Here is a 26547-nt window from a genome sequence, read left to right as displayed (position 1 = left end):
CGAGACAAGGTGGAGAATCCTACTGCACTCCCTTTTTTTAGTAAAAGAAAGCACCCCCACATTTTCCCACAGGATTCTGCTCACCATTGATGTCAGTAGCATGTATGGCAGCTGTACCCCAGGTTAGGTACAACTTGGTATCAAAAGAAAGTCAGGTAATAACGATGTTGCAGTGTGACAGACAGTATCAAAAGATTTCCCTTGCTCCACGCGTCCTCTCCTTGTCCCTAAGAGGGAAATCTTGGTAGTTCAGGAGCACAAATGCAATCGAGACATCTCTTGAATCTGTGACTTCCTCTCCTTCCCACTTACTGATCACTATATCGACAAATTCTATTTTTCAGACTGTGAGTGACAGTATTACTCCTTAGAACCACCCGGCACTGATTAGGTACCACTCAGGGTCTTGCAGGGGTTTGGGCTTCTTGCATTCAGTGCTATTAGCACCTTTCAAAATTTAGTACTAAAACAGTGTTAGAATAACACAGAATTTTGTAGTGGTTTTGTAAGAGCCTTTTGTTTTATCTTGGAAGTGATTTGAAGTGATCAGGGAGGTGCTTACAGCTACGTGGGTATAAGTTGGATTGAAATTAATTTCTACAGCATTTTCCAGGTTTTCTATAGCAGAACCTAAATTCTCTTGATCTGTGCCACTTCTAAATGCAGAGGATAAACATGCACCTGAGAAGTTAAAGTTTTGAGATTTTGAAACTGTGTTCTAGGAAAATGGCATTGGAAATCCTTTTACAGTGGCTTTCAATCAATATATTAAAGAGGGAGTATGACATGGTTGACTATAGAAGCAGGGAACCAAACATCTACTTTTCAAAGCCCGCTTTTCTAATGAAATGCACTGCTTCTTGATAAATTTTCCTGTGCTGTGAGAACACTTGTTTGGTCCTTTAGCAGATGAAGAGTGAATAAAGCACAGGAAAAAGTTAATTTGAATTATGCTAGTTGCACTTTGGTACTCTCCTGACCTGTGCTTGCAACACATGCTCCAGCCAGTGACAAAACGTAGATCCAAAACAGGTGGTCATGTCTACCAGACATTGAGCACTAGCACAAGTCTCAGTCTCTCCAGTGATAAGGTACAAGAAAGATGGTGGCAAATTCTTTTTTTTTTTTGTGCTGTGGCTCTAGCCAACTCTTCCTGAAGGAGGCTTTATGGCTCCTTGCTAAGCTGCAGAAGTAGCAACACTCCTCGCTGACTGGAAAGCCCAACAGGCTACAGTCATAGATTGCACCCTCAGCAAGACACAGGATGCCTGGCAATGAGCCTAGATGTTTTGCATGAGTAGATGACGCTTCTGGAGCTGGGTGAGGAGCTTGTTTTGGCCCACATGGTTGTAACAGACTCAGGTGGACAGGGCCAGAAGTGGAAGGTCCCTGGCTAATCAGCTTGCAACTGGCAAGCCACCCACTAAACCCATAGTTATGGATGCTTGCTGGGGGGAGTTATTGCTTCAGTTCATTTGCAGGTGGCAAAAGAAGGGCTGTATTCCCAAAATAATTGCAGGCTTTCAGCGAGCTGCAACAGGGCCACTGAGGGCACACATGAGCCCATTATCTGCTTCTCTCTGCAGAATGCCAGCAGGAAAGAACCTCGCACAGATGCTGTACAGGTGTTGGTGGAAGGCTGAGAGAAGTTTATGGATGCTTGCTCATTGCCAGCTTCAAAGTGCCATGAAATAATACCTGAGATACAGCTTTTTTTGCACGCTGGTAGTTTTTTACCATCTAATTCTTTGGGGCATGGTGATCAGCTTGAATTGCAGACATCCAGCTAAAGGTTTTACAATGCCCTGAGCAGATGTGTGGTGCTGGCAGAATGTCACCCAATGATCCTGCCCAACCTATGAGAAGAAACGGGGAAAGCGTCAGCTATGCTGCTTCTATAGGCCAGAGCCCGCAGTCTGTGGATGCACCTCAAGAATTCAGTCCACATCCAGGAGAAGGAGGGAAACAAGGCTGTTCCCACAAGACAGGGCTAAGAGGAGAAGCTGCATTAGCACAGGTACCATTTTTTTTTTCTCTAAATTAAAGACGTATTTGAAAAGCTGGGCGAGGGCCAATGTTTCTGACTACTGAGTATAGTCACTTCTATTCCAGTTGCTGGAATTAAATGCAAGCCATTAATAAAACGATTTCACTAAGAGACTCTCTCTCACACAGGAGCATTTATTGAGGAATAGCCCATCTGCCAGAAAATAAAGCACAGTCAAATAGACAAAAGCAATGCATTCCCTAAGCAACTGGAGATCTGGGAGAGCAGAGTGCTGTGGCCCATGAGGCAGGATATTGGTCATCCTTCTCCTCTGCTGGCAGGGGAAGCTGGGTGAACTCGGGAGCACTCGTCTCACACAGATCTCTAAGATAGAGATCATCTCTCACTTCTCTTCACCTCCAGGATCTGTGCTGCTGTGGCCTGATTTCCCAGCTCTGGTTTACATTTTGTCCAATCCTCTCTGGCATGTTACCTTGGCTCCTTTTCCTCTTGCTGCATAGATTTAGTACATGGTGCACTGATAGCAACTCCTGGTAATAAGTTAATCTCCACTTTCTGTTTAGTGGCTGTGAAAAGCAAAATGGCATCACATAATTAGGATTTTTTGAGGAATCCAGATGATGCAACACTGTATCACAGGAAGGCAAAGCTTTTACCTTCTCATGCCTTATCCTTTGTCTTTGCTTCTCTACCCTTGTGGCTTAGGCATGGATGATATGTCTGTTTATTATATATTATTCAATGTGCAGTACAATTTGTAATATTCCATTATTGCTTTCATGCTTTATTTTTCCTATGTGCCCTCCAAGAGGGGGCCAGGGAAAGGAAGGGAATAGATTTCAGAATGGAGAAACTGCTTCCTTCAGGTGAAACGTAACTAACCTGGACAGCAAAAACTTCTTCCTTTCTCCTTTCACTGTATTCTCAGCAGTAGTGTGGAGATAGTATATTCAGAGGCACCGTAACTTACACCGTGACACAGTATATGATGTGATACTGCTAACTGCTATTAAGTGTATCTAATGTGGGTTGAAGCTGATGAGTCCTCTAGGTAGATTCTAGGCATACTATGTAAAAGAAGTGATTAAGCCTTTTAGGGATTAAATGAACTAACACAATAGAGGCCACCTGCCAAAGTGTTGCTCATATGAAATGCCATTGAAAAAATTATCTCAAGAGGAAAGATGAGAGGCTTTCCCAGGAATGTCAATACAAGCGCAAGACCAAGACTGAAACTGGTTTCAGATGTAGAAAGCAGCAAGGACACTTGGCCTCAATGGAAGCTAAAAGAAAGCAAACTCTGGTTTTGGGCAGACAACTGGATGGGACGGAGGGACTGGAACTATGCAGAATAAAGTAGTCCATTTTTTTTCTTTTTCCTGTTTTATTGCAGAAATGAGTCCCTAAGCCCATTGTCAGTATATGGGAATGCATCAAATAAATACCTATCATACTCCTTCATTTTCTACTTCTCAGTGAAACAAGCTGTAATTGCCTGTGCTTTTAACTCATTGCTTAAATCATGTAGGTAATTTCTAGGCAAGATCCAGAAGCAGAGGAGAAAAATCCATTGAGTCATGATGTAACTGAATTGAGGGGATCCTTATGTCAGATTGTAGAATTACTTGCAAAACTTCAATATTGACTCAAGTATTTGAAACTGAAACTGAACTTGCCGAAAGTACTGAAATAAGTCTGAAGCGTCCCAAGAAGTGATGAAGAGTGACAGCAGATTGTCAGAAGAAATTTATGCCAGGCAAATTTTGGTTAATCTGGACTTTGCTAACAACAATGATCTTTAGCAGGATTTACCGAACTGACAAATCAGCCTCTAAAAGAAATAAAAAGGATGACAGATCATGGGGAAAAGAATAAGGAAGAGAACCCCCTAGAGAATGTGGATGAAATGGGACATTGCCATATGCTGCTGGCCTTTTTTTAACCTGTGGAAAAGCAGGAGGGGAAAGGTCAGATGATCCCAGCTCACGTGATACAAAACAACACTTCCTCTGAAGGGAAAATCCAAAGCTCACTTCTCCAAACAATAAGGCTCATTTGTCCCAGATGAATGGCTGGGAAAGTAGGGGAGAGAAGGGCATTTCCCTTAGCCAACTGAAATGGCCTGGCTCTGCTGATGCTGAAGAATTCACCCAAGGAGGAATCAGCAAGGAGGAATTAACACAACTGTCACGGGCAGTTTGGAAGAAGCCATAAGTCAGAGTGGGCTGAAATATGGAGAAGAATTACTAAAAACATTTGACACATGCGAATATCAACAAGGAAATCTAGGATCAATGGACTAATACTACCAAGGACTAATACGTGGCTGCCTACCTTGACCTGAGAGTTGTAGAATTAGAACAAGACAAGAATGCCGAGGATGGTCCAACAAACTTGGATTTTTGTATTTATTTGTTTAGTTATTTATTGCTGCAGCAGTAGTGTACTAGAAAGGAAAATCCCTCCTGTGAGGAACATGGAAGCTGATGTTCATCCACTCAGTGAGTACAGCTGCTGGCCAATTGTACTAGAAAGGGGGAAAGGCGGTACTAACCTGGTTCATCTACTTGTGAATGACTGGAAACAAAATATCTGTTTACAATTTGAAAGAAGAAAATGAAATCTTCAACAGTGAAATCTTTATTGGTGACCCCTACACACCCTCAAACCTCAGTACAGCTGTTCTAAAAGAAATACAAGAAAGCATGGGGAAGATGCTCTTACTATTCAGGTCACTATTGCAACAGAATAACCTGAGGCTTCAGTATCAGATGGTACGGTAAGATTATGTAAACCTTGCCCTCAGCTTTACCCGCAAACCAACTTGTTGCAACAGCAAACAGGTATGAGGAAAGGTTTTGAGATGGGTGGGTGGAAATCAAAGAAAACAGGACCATTTGCGTTCATGTTCCTGTGTCAGCTACCACTGACTCAGACCCCATGCTTGGAGCACAAGTCACCACCAGCATCTTCAACACTAGCTTTTGAAAATACTTCCCACATTGACTTTAGGCAGTTCAGAAAATTCCTAGTTTTTGTTTGCACATTGAAGTTATGCTTCTGTGGTTTATCAAGAGAATACATCATATTAAAAACTAGATTCAAGTTAAGGCAGTTCAGCATCTGTAGCTCTTTGTAGACAACATTTGAGAGAACTGCGTTGTCCTGAGCACTGTTCGTGTAGCAATGGTGTGTGTATTCATATAGCTATTAGAAACTAAAACAGAAAACATCAAAGAACCAAAAACGGTGATGGAAAATGTCAATGAGTTAATACTCAGGCACACAGCTCCTGGAAAAGCGTGACCACAAGTAAATCTCAGATTTGTTGTTTTCTTCTATACCTTCTGAGATGGTGAATTGCCCTGCACAGCAGAACAGATCTTGGCCTTTCTTTTACACTTACTAGAGGATTTGCAGAGCAGGAAAAGAGGATTACAATTCCTCTCAGCAGAAAGTAATCCTTTTAAGGTAGGTATGTCAGCATTCATTGAGAAGTGTGGGAAAGTGCATGCTACTTAAAATGCTTGACAGGTCTCAGAGAAATGTGGTGGCAGGAAGATAGGAGTGAAACCCCCAGTTGTGATTACAATGGCCCCCAAATTAGGGACTGTTGGGGGGGGCAGTGAAAACAGCGCTCAGGAGTGACAACTGATTTTTGTGTTTACCCAGCTTGGTGAATTTACAGCACTAAAGTCCAGAATTATAGCCTATAAGAGTATTTATTCACTTGAAACTAACAGCAAACAAATTTCTCTTTTACAAGGCCACTTGTAGAGATGTCAGTCCTATCCTGTAATTTTACTGTGCATCTACATGTTAGTGAGGTGGTCCACATAAACTGATGGAAGTGTTATTCTGGATACATATTCAGAGCAGCTATTAATTCCTTCAGTCCATATTTGTTCCATGCAGAAAGTTATAGTCCAGTTATAATGGTCTCACTGAGCCTGAAATAGAATTTATTTTAGGTGTTTGATTATACAGTTTAAGAGTCTGAAATCCTGGACTGAGACATTATTGGCAATGCTCTCACAGGATGATGAACAAGGTCAGAAGCTATTCTGGACCTGGCCACTGCAAAAAAAAAAATAAAAAAAAAAAAAATCAGGTTTAATATATATATGGCTGAAGGTGAAGAGTACCTGGAATCTGTCTGAACCTCATGAGATTGTACCTGATGAGATTCCACAGGCAGGGCAAAAACATGAAAGGTAGTGGGGATTAGAAAAGCAAACTTTGAAGAAATATGAAAAGAGAGAAAGAAAATTAGCAGGAATTCAGTGACAGAAAATCCACGATAAGTATTTGCAGTACAACCTCAGACAAATTAAACTAGGGCAATTTTCAAAACCTCATTTCTAAAAGAGCAACGTAAAGAGCAACAGCTGGCGTAAAGGGCTTGAAAATGCTGGGAAGGAGAATGGTTGTGAAAGTATAAAATGAATTGGAAAGTTAACAGAAAAAGAGAAACAAAGCACCAAATTGCATAAAATAGCACAAGATATTACCAGGTGGTTCATAATGTATTTGTAACAGCATAATGGCTGCACATCTCTATTGTAACGGAATGCAATTTTATTCACTCTAGTTTAGCGTGGGACAGTCAACACAATCATTTCAAACCTGTTGTTCAGAACCCAAGATAGCATTTTGACAGCTTTTAACAAATGCAGTGCTTCATAATGTAGCCTGCTAAGGACAAGCAAAAGAACCAAACCCAGGGTCAGCAATCAAATACATAAACCAAACATCTTTCAGGAACGTGTGAGCTCCACATCACACAAGAGATTTTTATTCTTTCATAATTTAAGAAGTCTTCATTTCAGTTTTGCTGATATTATACATAATTCCCACATTTCGTCTGCTACTGAATTCCCTCCTCCCCACCTTATCCACAAAGCTTCTTGTTCCTGCAGTCTGAGTGACAACTGCAGGTGCCTCTATAGGGGATATTGCAATGCAAGCCACTATTTAAATGGCCTGCTTTGGCTAAATGCTTTTTGTTTGCATGTAACTACTTTCCTCACATTCATTTCTAACAAATACTCTCCACATGGCCAGAATATAAAGGCATAGAAGTACTTCAATGGGTAGTCCACCTTGGGAATCTATTAGCGGGTGTTACACTGTGGATCAGATACTGCACAGAGGCAAATGTGGCAGCTCTTCCTTCACGGTTTAGAGTGGTTGTGTAGAGAAGGGCCAAAAAAGATAATTTCTCATCTGTCCTTCACTTTCTCACAAGAAAATTACTTTTCTCTGACTTTTATTGTAAGTCAATATTTACAGAACAGTATTTAAAATACCCAGTCAGGACTGCGAACCCACGATAGCAGGCAAACTGCACAATGCATTTTGGAGCAATCCCCTAAATTAAAACATTATTTATAACATATAATTCTACAGTGTTCAGAAAGTATTAAAATAGTCAAAACAACTGAATTTATTTTTAGTGTGGTAATTCACCACTGGGTTTTGAAGACAAGCCATGGAAGAACACAGTCAGTTCATAGGATTTGTTTTTATCAGTGCAAAACCTCTAAGATGGACGTAAGCCTAATCATAGGCTAATCATAGGCTTACTTCAGCTAGATTAGAGGGCAGATGAATGCCTCACTTTCCTAGTCCAAATATCCAGACCAGTGGGCTTATGGAAGCACACCCCCATGCTGCTAGACAGAAACTTGAGCATGGAACATGCCCCCAGACCTTATCCTGACATCCCCTGGTTTACAGAGAGCCATTGAGTCTTCTCCTATCTCCTCAAATCCCATGGAGAGAATGGCTAAGACACACATTTCATGGCACTGGAGATGCTGAAGGTATTTCCCTGCTGACTCCGAGAGGGCTCTTTACCTGTCAGCCGCCTGCAGCTGCCATCTTGGTGAGATGGTTGAGGAGCAGCTGGCTACAGCCCCAGCAGAGGTGTGTGTGTCTGCAATACCGTCACCATGAACTACACTCCTCAGGGTCACCATGGGAGGAATGTTCAGATGCATGAATGGGAAAAGGGAGGGGGACTTCTAAAAACGTGCCTTAAGCACAAGAGCGAAGTTAGTTATAGCCACGTTGGAAATTGCACCATTGGAAATTGTAGGATTAAGATAAAGGATTTGGGGGTGCTGATTGATGCTCCCCTGAACGTGAGCTGGCAGTGTACCCCAGTGGCCAAGGAGGCCAACGGCACCCTGGTTTGTGTCAGGAATAGTGTAGCCAGCAGAACCAGGGAGGTGATCTCCCCTGTACTCAGCTCTGGTGAGGCCGCACCTCGAGTACTGTGTTCAGCTTTGGGCCCCTCACTACAAGAAGGACATGGAGGCCCTGGAGTGTGCCCAGAGCAGGGCTACAAAGCTGGTGAAGGGCCTGGAGCATGAGGCCTGTGGTGAGCAGCTGAGGGAACTGGGGTTGTTTAGTCTGGGGAAGAGGCTCAGGGGAGACCTTATTGCTCTCTACAGCTACCTGAAAGGAAGCTTTGGGGTCCTGTGGGTTGGCCTCTTCTCACAGGTAACTAGTGATAGGACCAGAAGGAGTGGCCTCAAGTTGTGCCAGGGGAGGTTCAAGTTGGAAATGAGGAGACATTTCTTCACGGGAAGAGTAGTTGGGCACTGGAACGGGTTGCCCAGGGAGGTGGTGTCACCACCTCTGGGGGCGTTTAAGGAAAGGTTGGACCTGGTGCTTAGGGACATGGTTTAGTGGGTGGCATTGGCGGTAGGGTGATGGTTGGACATCATCATGGTTAGATGGATCTTGGAGGTCTTTTCCAACCTTACTGATTCTATGATCTCAGCAGGCTTCCTCTGGGCCTGTTTCACACTGCCTTGAGCACCTGAAGACTTGTAGTGTCCGTGGGACAGGGTGAAGGGGCACAGTGACCTCCACCCCACCGCTCAGGGCATGCAGCTGGGACCAGCAAAGGGCTGTTTCTCTTACTGAATTACTGGACAACCATCGGGTAAAGTGCCTAACCCAGTATCAACCCTTTGGGTTAATGGAGGTACATGTGAAATGCTCTGAGTTTCCATAAAAAACGAACCTCTTAGCTGAGGAATACCAAAGGTTATTCAAAGAAGTTTCCACGTCTTTGTGTTCTTTTTTTTTTTTTTTTTTTTTTTCATGCTAGATGAATACTGGAAGAATATATTAAAATGGGAAAATGCTTGGAGAAGAGACGTTTTAAAAATGAGTAGGTTCCCATTTTTCCCATTTCGTTTTTTCTAATTTGATCTCCATCCCACCACTTGTGGCACTATGGAATCTGCACTCTTGACTCGCTGCTGGCTTCATCTTCACACTTCACTGGCATCATAACCGCACGTTAGGGGTGCTTGACTCGGGAGGCTTGGGCCATTTTGAAGTAACATCACCTCCTTTTATAGCGCTATCCAAAGGCTAACACCGCACGCGTGTAGCACAGAAATAAACATTTTAAACCAAGGGAGAACCCGAGCCAGGCAAGCCCGCAGCTTTGGCCTCGCGGGGTGCCTATGAACCAAAGGAGGGGGCTGCACCCCGGGCCCATCCCTCCCCGCCCCACGGGAGCCCCGTGAGGTGCCGCGGGCGGCCTCAGCCCCGCTCCCTCCCCGCAGCCCCTCAGCGGCCGCCCCTCAGCGCCGGGCCCACCCCCGCCTTTCCCGCCGCCGCCGGCCGGCTCCACCCCGCCGCCGCCTCGCCCGCCTCCCGCTGCCCGCGCAGCCGGCGGCGGCGGCGCCCCCCGCGCTCCTCCCTTCCCTTCTCTTCCCTTCCCTCCCTCCTTCCTCCGGCGGCTCCCGGCGCGATGGGGCGGCGGCGGCGGCGGCGGCGGGGGCCGGCTGGCCGGGGGGCGGCGGCGGCAGCAGCAGCAGCAGCGGCGGGCCCGGTGAGGCTGGCGGCGGCGGGCCGCGGCAAGGTGAGGCGGCCTTTGTCCGCCGGGGTGCCCCGAGCCGCCCGGGCCCTCCACGTGGCGCGGCCCCGGTGCAGGGGGTGAGGGGGTTGGGGGGGGTCGGGCGCTGTGGTGCTGTGGGGTCGCCCAAAAAACGACCCCATTTGTGGTGTGGCCTCAGCGTGGGTGCGCCAGGCTGCCTGTACGGCCCGGGTCTTGGGAGGCAGCGAGCATCAGGCGGTGGGAGGCAGGCAGGATAACCAGATTTAATTATCAGCACGCTAATCAGCTTTTGCTGATAGAGCAGGTAAGGGGGCTGCATGGCTGGCTGCGCAGCATGAGGATGCGGGAGTGTTGTGGAGGTGTCTGTGGGTGCCTCTGACCTCCCAGGGACTGGGTGACCCTCCCAGCTGTGCGCATTCTGCAGGACAGAGCAGGGACAACAGCATCGCATGCTAGCGTGGGGAGCACTTCTGGAGCCCTGAGTGATGGCACTGAAGCATCTGGTACTTCTCACCTCCAATCCTATAGCGATCCTTCCTGCTGTACCTAAAGGCTGGCGCATCATGCTTGCTTAAGGCCCAGCAAACGGAAGAAGGGTGCAGTCTGTTGTCAGTTACATTTCTTGTAGGGGCTTGTTTTGGGCTGTGGTCTTCCACTTTCTCACTGCTTCTTGCAGCTCACTAGTAAGCAAGCGGCGGGTGTCACTCGGGCTTGAGCCAGAAGGACTTGGCGGCCAAGGCTTTCTTGTCTCTCTGAAGCGATGTGGCATCTGCTGACTAGTAAATTAGTAAGTAAATTTGTAAGCAAACACATGTTGCCATTGCAAGGAACTGCCAAGTAGTCAGTAGTACAGAATTGGTTTGAATCGCGAGACCTGCTGCTGGATCTGTTCCCTGTCCCAGGGGCTGATTTGAAAGGTTTGGCAGCACTGCTTCAGTTCTTGGGGTTTGTTTAAGGGGTGCTGATGAACCAAGCTTTGGCACCCAAAGGGCCTGAGCACCAGCAGTCTGGACACAAAGAAGGGGAGGATGTGTTGCATGTTACTTCTGCACGTGCTGTCAAAATGTGGGTGGTGGCCAAGTCGTCGTGGCAGTGGCGTCATACAGAAGTGTTTTGCTTGGAACACCAGCACCTGGAAAACAATTAGACACCACAGATAAAACAACGGGATGATCTTGAATTAGGCAAAATGAATTCAGAAATAATTGTTGCTATGGTTTGGTTCAGCAAGCTTATCCTTTGCTCTGAACACGTGCTTGCCTTTCACCATGCTACCTTGTGCCAGGTATAGTTCATTGTCCAGGTTCCAGGCTTTTTGTGCCCTGATGCTTTTGAGAAGTTGCTGCAATCGTCTGGTATCATCTTTGTCTTCTGATATTTCGTTGGGGTGAGAGTTGTTCCTCCATGTGTCTCATGCTGGTCGGATGGTGGTCATGGTCCTTTTGACCATGTGTGTAGTTGGGTGATCCTTCTGCACAGCAGTACGTGACCTGGCTTCCCTCTGCCTTCTGTTTCTTTGGCATGCTTGTAGGATGTTTAAAATTAAGCTTTCATACAATGCTGTTCGCCATTATGGTTCCAGTGGAAAGAAGGGGATCTTGACTTGTAAATAGCTTTGGGGTTTTGGTTTGGCACCTATCAGCGTTCTGGCTGGGGCCCTCTATTCTTGCAGTGCTGGTGATAATTGTCAGCCTTGGAGCACTTCTCTGCTCAATTGTTTTGGGGATGCATGCCTGTAGCCCTTGGGTGGCATTCCTTGGGCTTGCATGCCTACTGAGCCTGGAACAAGTCGAGAGGTTTTCCAGCAGGGGATGGAGGTGCAGGTTTGCACAAGTTTAGGTTGTGTGAATATTCATTTGGTATTAAACTGGGATTACTTCAGTTGGACTAAAATGAATAAACAGAGTTTGAACGTTACTGAAATTACCCATCCTCTGCTTCACAGAGGAATGTCCATGCATTGTATAGATTTCAATAAGGGGAAAACACCCAAAAGATTTCTTTTTTTTTTCATGGTAGAAGCAGGAATAGTGAGTTACATTGTTCCCTGCTCTTTCGCTCATTACGTTCTCCTGATAAGTTGCTACAGATGAAAGTGCTGGTGTGGGACAGTTGGCAACAAAACCAGTATTTTAAGCTGCTAAGGGGCATTTGTGTGTACAGCTGACAGTGACGTTCAAATAACGTTGATGACTTCCACCAGAAGCCAGGGTGTGCATGCAGGCAGCCCTCTTCTTGGCCTGCCAGGGTGCTGGCTTGCAGGAGGGGAAGTTGCTTGACGTTGGTGTCAGCGAAGCTGAGTTTTAAATTGAGACACCAGAATTCTTCCTGTTGTTGTGGAAAGTAAAACGTCTCACCTCGGGCTCTTCTTTTTCTCCTCGCTTAACAAGACAGGTGGAATTTGTGGGGACAGCGGTGAGAGCAGTCGTGTTGTGACTGGTGGAGACCTCAGGTGCATTACTTTCTGTCAGTCATGTGCCGAGTGCCAGAGCATCGAGGAAACAGGTCTGACATCCCTCTCAGCCTTGTTTTCCCTCTCCGTCATGCTTTGCCTCTGGTGACAGGTCTGTCAGCCTGCACGGACAGAAATGAGCTTAAATGCTCCCGGGTCCCAGTAATTCTCACCGCAGGCTGCCAGACTCGAGGGCAGCCTTGATTGTACTGGCAATATTTCTTCAGAGAGAAATGACAATGGGAATATAATGAACTTTGATCTTCCGCTGAAGAAACATACTTAGGTGTGGTTATTCTGGAAGTTGTTGGATTGTGTGCTGTTTGTAGCAGGGAGTGTTTGCTTCTGTTTTTGAAAAGTGCCTTCTGGGCATTATAACCAAGTAACTGTAACTTTATTTACAAAAACAGCTGAATTTGATAGGCATACAAATTCTTATCAGGAATGATATGTAGACTTTCTCTGCAGCTGTGAATTATTTCCAGCTTTCACTAGACTTTCAGTGCTTTTTGTAGCTGTTATCTTCAAAATACAATATTTCTCAAATCTGCAACATTACAGCAGACTTGTGTTTTTTCTGAACCCATGGGTTTTCTCATGTTGAAATATTTTCCCTGTGCAAGCTTGAAATGTTCATCACGTCTCTGCCTTCCTGTCACTTTTTTTAGAGGCTTAGCAGCAAAAAGATCCTGTCTCGAAGTGCCTGCATCTCTCTTCAAGCATGTGTGTTATTTTATTCCTTGGTATATGCTACTTTGTTGACAGAGTTACAATGATAGGCTTGGATGTTGATTATAAATCAGTTTCTGAATGTGCTTTAATTGAAAACTAATAATGAAAAACCTGGGGCTTCCAGGACTGCACAGTGAGTAGTGGAGGATCCATCGTGGCAGAGGTCTCCAGTGCAAGCTCCTGTTTCTGCTGATGGCAGTGGGCTTATGTTGGGAATGACCTTGATTTGTGATTTCAGATGCAAGATGCTGTCAATGAACAAGCTTGGTCATGAGGAAGATGCAGAGGTGTGTGTACCATGCTTGTGTGGGTGAGCAAACCCGCAGTCTAGAGTTTCAGGATCAGCAAACTCCCATTTAGAAGATCAGAGGCACAGCTTTTTTACAGCAAATCGGAGCTATGTCTAAAGCCTGCACCCATGTATAAGAGCAGCATAGTTCTTTAACTCACATCCTGTTACCTCCTGAGGGCTGTTTGAAAAAAAGACTTGTGTTGATCACATTTCTGACAGACAGACTGACTGTTGCAGACAGACTGGTGCTGTAGGAATGCAAGTCTTAATTAGTCTTCTGTAAATTAGCAGTTGGCACCTTCAAGAGTTCTGCTTTAAAACTACCAATATTTGTAGGAGATAACTGAGATGTTGGTCAAGCACTGTAATTTGGTATCACCTTTTTGTCCATATTCTAAGCCCTCATTTTCATATGTTTATTTAAAAAAATGAATAAAAAATTGCTATTTGTTTCGTTTTTAGATGCTACAAGATCAAACTGGAAGACTAACTGCACAGCTGAGCATTGGGTCTGCTCTTCACGGTAGTCAGTGAATCAAATAAACTGAATGAACAGGTCAAGATATTTTAAAACATATTATTTTAAAGCAGGCAGAGGAGAAAATGACAGCTCTTGGCACTAAGAACAGAGTTTTAAATGTGTGTTGCCAGGGTATTCTTTTCAAACTCTTGCAATATGTCCACCTTATGTGTGTTAGTGTGTGTTCCCTGCTATTAAACCGAGCCATTTCAGTGAAATGAGGGCTCACCAATGATTTAATGGGTTTCTTCGTAGTTAGAGTGTGGGGAGCAAGTTGCGACCTAAAACTCTTTGAAGTTCTGCAGTAAGTTACTTAAATCAGTACATTAGTATTTGAGAATGCATAAAGATCAAAAAAGGTCTAATACTGGGAAAGCATTTTTTTTTCTTTGTTCAGAATCAGTAATTACACCCCCATAATGGCTCCTCTGGTGCAGATGCAGAAGTAATAGACGAAGAAGAAGGAATTAGTTAGGCATACAGTAATCACAGCAGTGGCTAACTCGCTGTACAATAGCGCGAGAACTAATGCAGTGGCTCCTGGAAGCAATTTATTCATAGCAAGGAGGCTCACAGCTCCTTGTGTGTTTTGCCATTAAAATGCATAATGCTTCGTTTTTCAGGCTGCTCTGTATTGAGAGAATTCCATCACAGCAATGGGGCTGGGTTCTGGCTGTTCATTTTAAGAGGTGGGGGTAAGGAAATATCCAAAAGCTTTCGAACACAGACAGCAGGACTTCTGCAGCAGCGCACTGGGTCGTGCCATTACATGCCTGCAAGGGTCAGTTGTGTAGAGGTGGATTCTGCTCTTGCTCAAGGAGTGGTAAATCGGTTTTGAATCAGTCTACAATCGGTTTTGCAAAAGCAAAGCGAGGCTAAAATTAGCTGTAGCTTATTTGAGAGAGCAAAGCTTTGGTCGAGATGCTGCTTGATCTTCTAACAGAAGTGGAATCTTGTCAACAGTGGTACTTTTGGAGAAGGATCTGCCATTGGGCAGTTACCTTGGCACAAAACAGCGCCTTCTGCCTTTTTTATATTTATTTATTTATTTTTATTGCTGTCTCTGCTCATCCTGTCCTTACACACACCAAATTCTAAAATGGCCTAGGTGAGAGCTGGCTGAAGGCTTCTTAACTGGCCCGTTACATAGAGAGACCTGCCTGAAGTGGCTGATGGAGTACCTGACGGTGGGAAATGTTTAGCTCTGGTGACATAAGCCTCCTTTGGAGATGGGGCTGAACTTGATGAACTCTTACGTGGTGAACTTGGTCACCTCCAGGAGTGGAGCCTTTGGCAGTGCCTCCTGATGGCTCAGTTTGGAGCTTCTGGCTAACGAGACGTTCTCGATCAGTGTGGGTTTTCCCTTTCTTACTGAGTACCTCTGAAAGAGCCCCGGATAAGTGCTGATGAAAGAGGAGTTGCATTGGTTTTATTTTTGGAATTAACTAAGTGTTTGCTAAAATAAGTAACAGTACTGTTACCAGATGCAATGGTAAGGTTTCTCTCTACTTGTTCATCATTTCGTTGCGTCTGAATCTGAGATGAGGAGTAGTGATAGTGAGATGGGTTTCGCTGCAGCGAAAGGTGCCCTGATCATGCACTTGCAAGGCTGCACACACATTTTTGTGTCTGAGAAGTGCTGTCAGTGAGTTAAACAGCCTGCATATTGCATCCCCTCCGTGGTCCCAAGTCTGGTGTCTGCATTTAGGGATTAAAACAGTCTGCACCAAATATCCTGGAATTTAACTAAATGAGATACAGTTCTGCTATGCGTGGCGCATTTTGTAATACATACTTGCACTTGAATAGGAGCATAAAAATAAAAGTTGTGCTCTTGCCAGTTTGTTTTCCTGTGAAGTTGGCGTGTCTGACTTGTATCTTCTGCCTTGTTTTGAATCGAAAACAGATACCCAAAGAAGTGGCTGACATTTTTAATGCCTCTGGGGACAAGAAAGACTTTCTGGGGTTCCAAGAGGATGCTCCAAGACAGAGGTTGTTGTCAGAGGACAGCTATGGTAGTTCTGATATCCAAGAGTCAGGAATAAAGATAGGAAGGGATTGCCATAGCCCAGCTGTGCTCTGCTGGTGTAGTTGTACTCTGAGCTTGTGTCCAGGCTGCACAAACCATAAATTCACAGCAAAATAAACAATCTACAGTCTCATATTGAAAAATACATGTAAACAAACTTTCTGTTCTTTTTTTTTTTTTGTATTGATGATTGCTTTTTAAAACTCTTTCATAATATGAAAAGGAAAATGGGTTTCAGTGGAAGGGTAGCCTAGGTGGAATAAGTGAGTGTCACAAATAGGAGAGAGAAAATGACCATCCCAGGGTAGTGTGCACTGGATAAATAGGACATTGGAAAGGCATGATAATAGGTGGGTTTTGTGAGTATCCCAGCAAACTTCAAAGTATTTTTCAGAAATTAACATCCTTCTGTTGCTGTTTCTTCGATGAAATTACTATTTAAGTGGTGGCGGCCTCCAGAAGCCATCTCTGTGAGATTTGCTGGGTCTCTGGTATCTTAGTGGTGAGATAGTGTGGACCATCATAACGATTTGATATTTTGCATTCTTTTTCATTTGGTAACTGGAATCACCAGCTGAATCCCCAAAAAAGGAGGAGAACTGGTGTGCTGTGTTGGCTGCCAGGAAGTTCAGTTTTCAGCCTTTTAGGAGCTTATAATCACATACATGTTGTGGTCCAGCGTGCTAAAAGATACCTTTGTAGACTATGTCATAGTCGAGGTCCTTCCGTTCCTGTAATAACAAAACTGAGAACGTCTGTGTTTGTTTTGTTTTTAGCCCATCAGGTTAAAAGTTGCTGAAGACTATGGCTAGCAGTAGCAAAGGGAACAAGCAGAATGAGGCTTGTTCAAGGATGTGCTATTTCTGAGCCTTCAGAAGGGAATGCTGTCAGGAGAGGTTTGTACAAAGCATGGAAATGGTTTTGGAGTAGAGCTGCAGTCTGCTGTGGCGATAGACAGTGACTAAACCCAAGTGAAATATACTGGGCTCTAAGTCATTTTGTGACCTTGTTGCTCAGGGGCAGTGCCAGGGAACTGGAGACAATCCGGAGGTGGCTTGTGTAAGAGACTTGTGTGACAGCCCGTGCCTCTGCTGCCTGCTTGGTGACTGCAGATGTCTTACATTGCTTCTCTCTGCCTTGGTTTTCTAATGTGTAAAAAGGAGATTATGGTAATGATCTGTGCCGTGAAGCGTTTTAAAATCCACTGATGGAAAATGTTGTGTAGGAACTAGATACTATTAACGTGTGTTACTGCAAATCCTACAATATTCCATGCCCCAAGTGAGACTTGTTCAGGATTTACGGCTGGCGGTGTAGCCTCTCTCACCGTTTCTTTTTGCCTTGGGCTAATGATTATTTTAAACTGCTGCAAGCTTAATTCCTTTGCTGTTAAATGTTACCTTAAAAAAAATTCATTTTTTCCCCCTGGGTTCCATCCATTTATGATGCCAGACACCACTGTTTCTGTGAAGGACCACAGGTACTTTATCTGCAAGAAACAATAAGGTTTTGGTGTGAAGAGCAAAATGATGAGAAGTTCAGAAAAAAATGACAGGGGATAGGAGGAAGCAAGGCAGCTGCTTTGCAGGGGTGATGAGTGGGATGTTCGTGCGTTGGGTGTTCCCTTGGGCATCGATGCACAAATGCATTCATAAGTATTGACCTGTGTGTGTCTGTTTTTTCTCCTCCAGGCTTTCTGCAGTCCTACTGCAGAAACCTCTGTGCTTTGCTGAATTTCAGCAGTTTCTGCTATAGGTATCCCTGATGCTTATTTCGCCATGCATAGGCCATTATTCATTGGCGTAGCACAGTTTAGCTCTAGGTGTGCTATTTTCAGTCACTTTAGCTAACAAACAGGTTAAGATTTTCCCCACCCCTTAGCCTTCATTGTATATATTCTGTTTTCCTGAAATTCCACAAACTTCAGTTTCCCTCCGAGAAATGCAATTTAACTTTAAAGTAACTTCCCTATTGTGTTTGTTCCTTTCTCAAGCAGCTGCACTGCAGCTATCAACAAAGGAATAAAGTAATTTTGCTCAGAGAAAACTCATTCCAATTACCCCTAATAATTTCTAGATGTTTAAGTGTAAAGAAACAGCACATGCAGTAGTTCCCCCTCCCATTCCCCTGTAAGTTTTTTCCACTCAATGTATTGTATCTGTTTTTCGCCAGATATTAATGTAAAGAAGTGTGTAATTAAAGTCAGGGAAGGGAGGGAATTGAAAGGAAGAATGAAGATATTTAGCAATTGAATCATGTGAAAGGTCATTTTTTGTATCTTGCGTGGGAGGAAGAAATAGCAGAGGAAAACTGGGGGAACAAACTGAAGTGAATGTTGCAGGCTCTCAAAAAGCAGGTGTGGTTTGAACGTTTATGTGCCTACTATGAACACGTCTTTCAGGGGACTAACAGGAACAAGTTGTCAGATGGCCTTCTACCAATATTGATTAGAAGTATGGAAATATATTTCCAATTTAGTAAATGTGTTCAGAGATGTCAGAAACAAACACTACAAAAAAACCCTACGAAGTTAAAATAACTTAGTGCTGAAAATGTGAGTGTTGTCTTCTGCTTTTTTTTTTTTGTTTTTCTTATTTTGGCAAGTATCGTCTTCAAAGTGTTCTCACAGCATATACCATCTAGTTAGTACCTACCAACTGCTTTAGAACCGGTTGATTTTGACTGGATGACTACTTTGTATATGACTGTTTCTCATACCTACTGGCTGGTATTTTTACAGGGTGTTCAATATCAGCCCAGATATCTTACAGAAGAACTGCAGAAGATTTTCACTGAAGACACTGACTCTGAAACTGAAGTCTTTGAAGGCTTTGCTTCAAGTGAGGTCGATGTGAAGAAGAAAGGAGTTTTGGTAAAAACAGTATGTATATGTATTTTTTTCTGTTTCTTCCATGTAAACTTCATGTTCCAGTAAGCATGTTTCTGATAGACTATGATGTTCATTATTCTTACTGAGGAAAAATACGTATCATATTGAAAAAGTAAAAAGACCTTTATTTGATACAATATAACATCAGAAACAAGAACTTCTCCCCCTGCTTGCAGACTGACTGTGATAGGCAACACTGTTCATCTGAAGACAGCCTTGTTGGTATACCAAACAACATTGACATGAAGATCTTGTGTTGGGAGAGCTTGCATACTAGTAACTCTTTAAAATCTGTTGATTTAGGTGAATTTATAACAGTGTTCTAGGTGGTGAGGCTGCTGCTTAAAATTAGTGATTTAAAAATGCCCTTGTGTGTGTCACACTAGCAAAATGTAACATAGGTTCATTCTTGCTTCCTGTAGGAGATGGAGTCAGACATGAGCGATGAAGAACGTGATAATTTATTGGGTACTGAGGAAGAAGAGGAGGAAGAATCAAAGAAGAAAGTTTCCCCCAAGAGAAGAAGCTTTGGTCTTCGTGTTGCTTTTCAGTTTCCAACCAGAAAGTCTTCTGAGAAAAAAGTGCCTGAACAGGATTTTTCTAAGTTACCTATAAAGGACAGTAAATCCCCCACTGCTGTTTCAAAAGAAAGAAATTGCAAGCGATGGGACAAACTAGAGGGCTCTGCTTCAGAATCTGAAGAAGACATTAAAGAAACACAGGAAGAAAGTTCCAGTGCTCTGCTTAAAAGAGCTATGAATATTAAAGAGAATAAAGCCATGGTAAGACTTTGTTCTCAGACGTTGGCAACTGAGCACTTGAATTTGGCACACTTGAATTTCAGGGTCCTCGCTGGCGATGTGTGGGGACTCTGGGAAAATCTCATGGTGGTTTGACGTAGATATTTATTTTTCTTAAATCAGGGAGGACCCTAGAGAACCTTCAGCACTCAGACATTTCCTGCTAGAATAGTCTCAAATAAGACTAGTCAGCTCAAGTTTCAAAGCAATGTTGAACCAAACATTTTGTATGTGGATGTGAGCACAGTTAGATATCCCAGTCATAGTCTTATATTCAGAACCTGTCAGAAAGCCAGTTCGTCCCTTCCAGTTGTTTGGTGTTGTTTGTGCAATACAGCTTCTACTTTCCCTTTTGCGTCTGAGAGATCTCCTGCAGTTACTGATTGGAAAGCCAGCCCAAAACCACTGAGGATTATAAATGTTTCAGTTGTGTGGGATGCGTATGTTTATGTGCATACAGATAAGGTAGAAGTGAGACTCAGATAATTCCTAACATTTTTTTGTTTTGTTGTCTAAAATTCTACTAGCTCTCTTAATTATTACAATACTGTGCAAATCTGCATTAATTTTGTATCCTCTGTGACTCCTTCAGTTTTACTATACTCCAGGCTATGTTGCAGCCTCCAGACAGTCTTCTGTACATCTCTTGGGTGTGTGGGCCTGCAGCTCCCAACAAAAACTTAGATTTAATTTGTATCTGTTTCTAATCTTACCTTGTTTCTTCACTACTGTTGTGTTCTTTCTGCTGTTCCATCTTACCCCCCAGCCTTCCTTCTAGTTTTAATTCAACCACTGTAAAATTCAGTAGTGTCCTACCTGAGGACACTCTTAATAAACACCACAGTGAAGCATTTACTGAGAAGTGCTGCTAATCTCGTGATTGCTCTGGCTGTGTCAGAGACAACTGGCTAAGCCAGGAACTAGTGGCTAGTAGCCTGGCTAACCCTTTCTATTGCTGCCTTTTTGGTAAATAGCCTCATTGTGGCCTTCCAGAACAAGGCTGTATTGTTTTGGACCTGTCAGCCACTGCTTCGGTTGAAATGCACATCTGGGACATCTCCCACACGATGCAGCAGGCTCTTCCTGCTGAAATACTTCTGATACTGCACACACCATGGTTAGGGAAAGGACTAGAGGGCCTAGTTGCTTAATAGCTTTACAGAGGAATGTGCACACGTGTAGCTGGGAGTGTATACGCAAAGCGATTGGTACTTAATGTTACTGTCTGGAGCTGTGAAGTTAGTTTTGTATACAAAAATTTTTTTCACTTGGGGATAAATGAGCCCCACCTACATTCAGTGCACAAAACCGTACTAGAGGCAACTTACTGCGTTCAGATGTAATTCAGTGTATACAAAAAGAGGGGATGATGTGTGTCAAATATATGCAAGTTCGCAATGACTTCAATATGGTATCACTTGCTTTCAGCTTGCCCAGTTATTAGCAGAACTGAATTCTGTACCGGACCTGTTCCCAGTGAAGACACCTGCCTCGACTCCTTCGGTAAGTCTTCATGCACTGGCGAGAGATGAAGGACATTTGTGCTAGACTTGTGATTAATGTGTTTCTTTGTGAAACACTTTCACCAAGTTGTAGCAATACTTTGTATGTATTTGCTCTTGGTTGGTATTCAAGTGCCAAAGGCTATGAGAGGAAATGGACTTTGAAAAGATAATGTATGAACAAATAAAAAGACCAAGACAAGGTTCTATCTTGTCATTTTTTGCCCTGTAAGTTCTTTTGGGATGCTAGAGAAATGCCTGTGTATGTGCTGATTAGGAAGAGTAATTGCTGTCCTTTTTGTTTAGATCCTATACATGTTTAGATCCTTAGGTATGTTCAGATTGTGGGAAAATCTGAACCTTTAGCGCTAAAGAATAGTGAGAACTAGCTTCTATCTTAATATGCCATCTATAGATTTTTTTTTTCTTTTTCTAGAAACAGAGGAAAATCCCAAGGAGAGCATTTTCCGAAGGCCAGATAACACGTCGCATGAACCCAACCAGAAATGCTCGTCCACCAGAGAAATTTGCCTTGGAAAAATTTACTGTCTCGGCCATCAGATTTGCAGAACACTTCCATAGTTACAAACAACAAAACCTCTTAAAGAAGAGACTGAGCATGGTATTTGGCAGACTTTGATATTTCTGCTAGTCAGGGATTAGGAAACATATAATTCATATAGATTATTGGTCAGCACTTAGAGCAGACATCATATCTACAGCAAGTTAGTTGATTAGAGCCTTTTGTTTGAAATCAGCAAGAGGAAGCTGCCTTCAAGCCTCTGCCCCGTCTTTCATCCGTTATTGGGGCGCTACTTGCGACTTGTCTTGTCCAAGCATAACAAGGCAGTTTACTTATTCTAGTGTTTACTATCTGAAAATAGTGGGATTAGAAATAACAAGGATATAATGATGGGAAAGAAGAACATATAAACGGAATAAATAGTAAGTAGAATAGAGAAAGGATTAAGGAGGAGAGGGAGAGAAGAGAGTTGTGGGGGTGGGTTGGATGGAAACCCAACTCTATTCCCTGTTCTTCCAGTGGTCCACGAACACGTAGTCTACCCCCTTTAGACTGCATATGCATTATAAATGAAAGAATTTGTCACCAAGTGTGGTGACAGAGTCTTCATGCCACAGAGGTGTTGAGATGAGTTTGTTTAGCAGGGGAATTGTGGCGTGCGCAAACGGAGGAGATCATCAAAGTATTCATCTTATCGTCCAGTAGAGGATATTACTGATGAGGACTTGGACAACATTGCAATCACTGTTAAAGACAAAATCTATGACAAAGTTCTAGTAAGTAGCTGCTGTTTTCTTTATGGGACCTGTTGTCTTCTAATAGTTCATCTAGCCCTTGCTAAAAGGTGTGCTTTCCAGAAGTTTTGGAGAGGGCAGCTCTCGCTATTGCACAAGCACAACTTGAAAGCTTCGCCAGACTTCTGTGGGCTTGCCCATGCTGGTTAATACACCTCAACAATTTTTGCCTCTGGGAAGTGCTTTCTTGCCATAGAATTAAGTGGAAGTTGTTACAGCTATGACTCATAAGTGATAAGAGTTGAAATCCCATTTATCTTTTATTCTTGCTTAATTTATTTTTTGCTGTTGTGGTGGCTGTGCACTTAAATGCTAGTGATCTCTGCCGCTCTTTATACCCCCTAGAAACTACATTTTTGCAATGGTTGGCTAGTTTCCAAAGCACTTGTTGGAGCTCCTCTCCCATTCTTCCACCTTATTTTGCTGTTATTAATGATCATCTTACTGTGTTTTATGCATCACTGTATTTGCAGAGCTGAGTCACAAGGTGCATACCATAAGCATACATTAGCCTTTTGCCAGATTGCAGAAGGAGGAGTGATCAGAGCTGCAGCAATAAGGTTCAGATAGTCTGAGACTCCAAAGCAAGTAAGGACAGGCACTGTCCCTGTAAAATCTGTATCGTTTTATGAAATACTATATAATTGACAGAACATTCTGTCATATAGTATTCTGACATATAATCACAGAACTTACAGGTCTCACTAAGATTTTCATTGCTGGACTTGACTTATGTTTAAAGTCTGTGCTTTGCTCTTAGCAGATGTATTACGAAAGTTTGGCAACAGGCATTTAAGGTCTTTCAAGCATACTTATTTCTCCTTTCCAACTTCTTTAGGGTAGTACTTGCCACCAGTGTCGTCAAAAGACAATTGATACAAAGACCATCTGTCGCAGCCAGGGCTGTGGAGGTGTAAGGGGACAGTTCTGTGGACCGTGCCTTCGAAATAGATATGGGGAAGATGTGAAATCAGCACTGCTTGATCCAGTAAGTATCATTTCTTGGATTTGGAAAGTACGTTCTGGTTAGTTTGGTCTCAAGAATGCAGCAGGCAGATCGTATGGAACTTTTAACAGTGGGAACCTATCTCTTTCTGCGAAGCTCACTATGGTCAGCCTAGCACAGGATGATTATCATTAGGCAGTATTACAGCTGCTTTTGGTCTATTGCGAATTAATATTGAGAAATACATCCCGGGACTCCGAGTCTTAAAGAGTAAAATGTATTCAAGCCAAGAGAGTAGTACTTGATCGTATCTTTAATTCTGCAGAATTTGGAAACGGTAACAACTGTGGTTGGCTTGTTGATTCAGAATTTTAAAATCTTGCCCTGAATAATAATGTGAAAAGGAAACCATACTCTTGTCTGGTAGAGCAATGCAAAGAAGAATGTAACCTTACTTTTCACTTGCCTTTAACTTCCCCCACTCTTCCTTGCAGGACTGGATCTGTCCTCCTTGTCGTGGGGTGTGTAACTGCAGTTACTGCCGCAGGCGTGATGGTCGCTGTGCCACGGGGATGCTCATCCACTTGGCAAAGTTCTATGGCTACAACAATGTGAAAGAATACCTGGAAAGGTGAGGGTTGTGCCCAGTGGGCATCCTGTGAACTCACGTATTGCTCCAAGACTAATGCCTAGGCTTGAGCTGAGCTCTTTTGAAATGTATCTTCATTTTGAAATGTGTCTTACAGACTTAGTTGGTACAAGTGTCTCTGACTGTGTCACTTCAAAATAGTTTTACAAATCCTATTACTATCCGACATTACACTTAGCATGAGGATTAGCCTCTGGGACAACAACTAACTGTACAGAGTATTTCTTTATTTTGGAGTCTGACTGGAAACTTAATCGTGGGTGGTTTTGCGTTAATAACAATTAGTTACTTTCTAGGCTTTAAACCAAGATGAAAGTCATATTAGTTCCTTTTTTAAAATGTTGAAGCCCTTTAACACTTGACTTCTGTGGCCTGGGGTAGATCGTGTACCTTTACAAAAAGGTCTCTTCGGATTTCTCCTAGGCTGAAATCAAAGTTGTTGGAGTGAGTCATATCCCTGTGCAAACAACTAATTTTCTATAGCAACTGAAATGCTTTTCCCTATTTTGAAATCAGTATAGACTGTTTCTAACATATAGCAATGTTGTTTTGGAAATTGTCATCTTCAAAAATGGAAAATGCCTGTTCATGGGGAATCTGAGTTTCCTGAAAACTACTAATACTGTTTTCTCATATGTCTTCTAGTTTACAGAAACAACTGGCGGATGGCAATTGAGAACACTGAACTCAAGCTGTGCCTGCGAAATATCTTCACAAGTTTTTACTTCAAAAGGTTGTTACTATGTTTTATACAAGATAGAATTTTAGAGTATAGTATATACATTTCTGAGTGTGGAACTTTTTTTATTAATGTGGTCTTATGCAAAAGATCTCTCAGGAAAACGTTTGGTAGAGAAATCTACATGCACAGACCTATATGTTAAGTGGAATGGCACTCTTGAACCTTGGAGTGGTTAATTTCTAATAGGGCTACTACGCAATTACATGATGGAGAACTTCAGTAATTTGAGCAATATTTTTATTTATGTAATTGTACAAATTTGCAAAAAGGGTGTTTAACAGCTACCTATAAACCCTACCCTGTTTAAAAAAAATAAACCAAAACAGCACCCCAAAACCCCTTCTGTTTCAATTTGATCACACAGACTCAATTTTCCAATCCTTCCTTTCTGAACCTATTCTTCCACTTGTAACGTTTAGTTTAGTGATAACATTTATCACTGCAAAGAAGAGAAGGGTACTTTCACCTGATTGCCATTATATTCCAGCCAAAGCTGATGTAACCTACTAGAGGGAGGCTGACTTTTGTTTTTAAACCCAAAGTGCAATTAACCACTGAAACATGAAAGTGGAAGTGTTTTGTAAAAAAGAAAAAAAGAAAAAAAATAAAATCTTATGTGATATACCTGCTGTCTGAACCAGCACAGCAATCATAACTAGTTAATTGGTTTAAACCACAATGTTCACGATGTTTTTTTTGAAATACAGTTCATAGTTAGATTTTTTTTTCATTCGTGCAACTAAGCTTTCAAACAACTTTGAGCAATATGTTTGTATTGCAGTATGATTATGCTAAAATTTATGTAAGATACATATTTCATTTTATGTAGAAACAATAAAGAATAATCAAGAGGAACGTTTTATAAGTGAAACTGCACTCAGCTGATATGTTTTGCATTTGCTTTCCCATATCCGGTGTAATGAAGGAATGTTTATATAATATAATTATATAGAAAAGCATATGAACACAACACTTGAAGGATTAGGAAATATAGCGCCTAACTGTCATACTAAAGAATGTTTTTTTGTGAGGCAAATATGCTCTAGCTGACTGTGAAAAATGTTTATCTCCTTTTGCTTTAACTACAAGGCAGATTGAGAAATCAGCATCTACTATTGAAAGCTTAGTCCTAAAAAGCCAAGAGTAAAGCGACACCCACCAGAACCCATTTAGCTGGCTTCTCTTTGCTTCTCAGTTTAAAAGTCCAAATGCTTTTGCTTTTATAAATTGGACATTCATGAACATCCTTAGTTTCCCTTTGATCCAGGGGAATAACTCTTACACAAATGACTGGCATTGCTGGAGTCAATTCCTTGAGCTGGACTTGATCTACGGTCTTGCAGTTGGATGTCCCATCTGGCACCTGCAGTAAACATAAGCACAGAGATTACCAGAAACATTTAAATCTAAACAGTTGCTTATTGCTAAATATTTAAAACTGCACTTGAACACATGCATTTAATGTGGAATGTTGTAACATGGACTCTTGCTTCATCTGTTGTATGAACGTGAAGATGACTATGAGGTTTGGACTGGACTTCTGTTTTCATCTGTGCCCTTTGGTTAAAAGCAGGGACTGAAAACTGCCTACAGTTGGGACTTTGATGCACACACTTGGTCACTGGCATACACACCAAATGCTCAGATTTTCTCCTAGCTCTTCACTAGTGTGTGGGCAGGTATTCCCCAAATTGGAGAACTACACTGAAATGTAACTAGAATGTTTGATAGTGAGACATTAACTGTACTTCAGTGTAGTTATGACAGATCAGTGCTGTACTGCTGAAGGGCTATGCACGTTCTG

General features: G+C 42.7%; 1 protein-coding gene and 1 pseudogene across 3 annotated transcripts; one reads left to right on the top strand and one right to left on the bottom strand.

Moving 5' to 3' along the window:
* Positions 1-9673: 9673 nt before the first annotated feature.
* On the top strand, positions 9674-25614 carry CDCA7L (cell division cycle associated 7 like). 3 transcript variants are annotated; one of them, XM_068674163.1, is made up of 9 exons: positions 9674-9896; positions 18638-18778; positions 19210-19569; positions 21016-21090; positions 21526-21711; positions 22254-22388; positions 23245-23394; positions 23847-23983; positions 24647-25614. In XM_068674163.1, exons 1-9 carry the CDS (start codon positions 9786-9788, stop codon positions 24675-24677), a joined length of 1326 nt encoding a protein of 441 aa, XP_068530264.1. In that variant the 5' UTR covers positions 9674-9785; the 3' UTR covers positions 24678-25614. The 3 variants fall into 3 exon arrangements, with proteins under 3 accessions (XP_068530264.1, XP_068530262.1, XP_068530263.1); XM_068674161.1 differs by having other exon boundaries at positions 9675-9896; positions 22257-22388; XM_068674162.1 differs by having other exon boundaries at positions 9676-9866.
* LOC137850671 (dynein axonemal heavy chain 11-like) overlaps positions 25451-26547 on the bottom strand; it is a 29042-nt pseudogene continuing 27945 nt past the window's right edge.

This window comes from Anas acuta, chromosome 2, assembly GCF_963932015.1.
Source record: "Anas acuta chromosome 2, bAnaAcu1.1, whole genome shotgun sequence".
NCBI lineage: Eukaryota > Metazoa > Chordata > Aves > Anseriformes > Anatidae > Anas > Anas acuta.
Note: the sequence above shows the minus strand (reverse complement) of the source record. Positions and strands in the feature narration are given on the sequence as shown.

Coding starts and splice junctions, on each gene's coding strand:
- CDCA7L (XM_068674163.1), top strand. CDS start 9,786: ATGGGGCGGCGGCGGCGGCGGCGGCGGGGGCCGGCTGGCCGGGGGGCG. Junction 19,570..21,015: donor TTAAAGAGAATAAAGCCATG/GTAAGACTTTGT, acceptor ACTTGCTTTCAG/CTTGCCCAGTTATTAGCAGA. Junction 23,395..23,846: donor AATCAGCACTGCTTGATCCA/GTAAGTATCATT, acceptor TCTTCCTTGCAG/GACTGGATCTGTCCTCCTTG.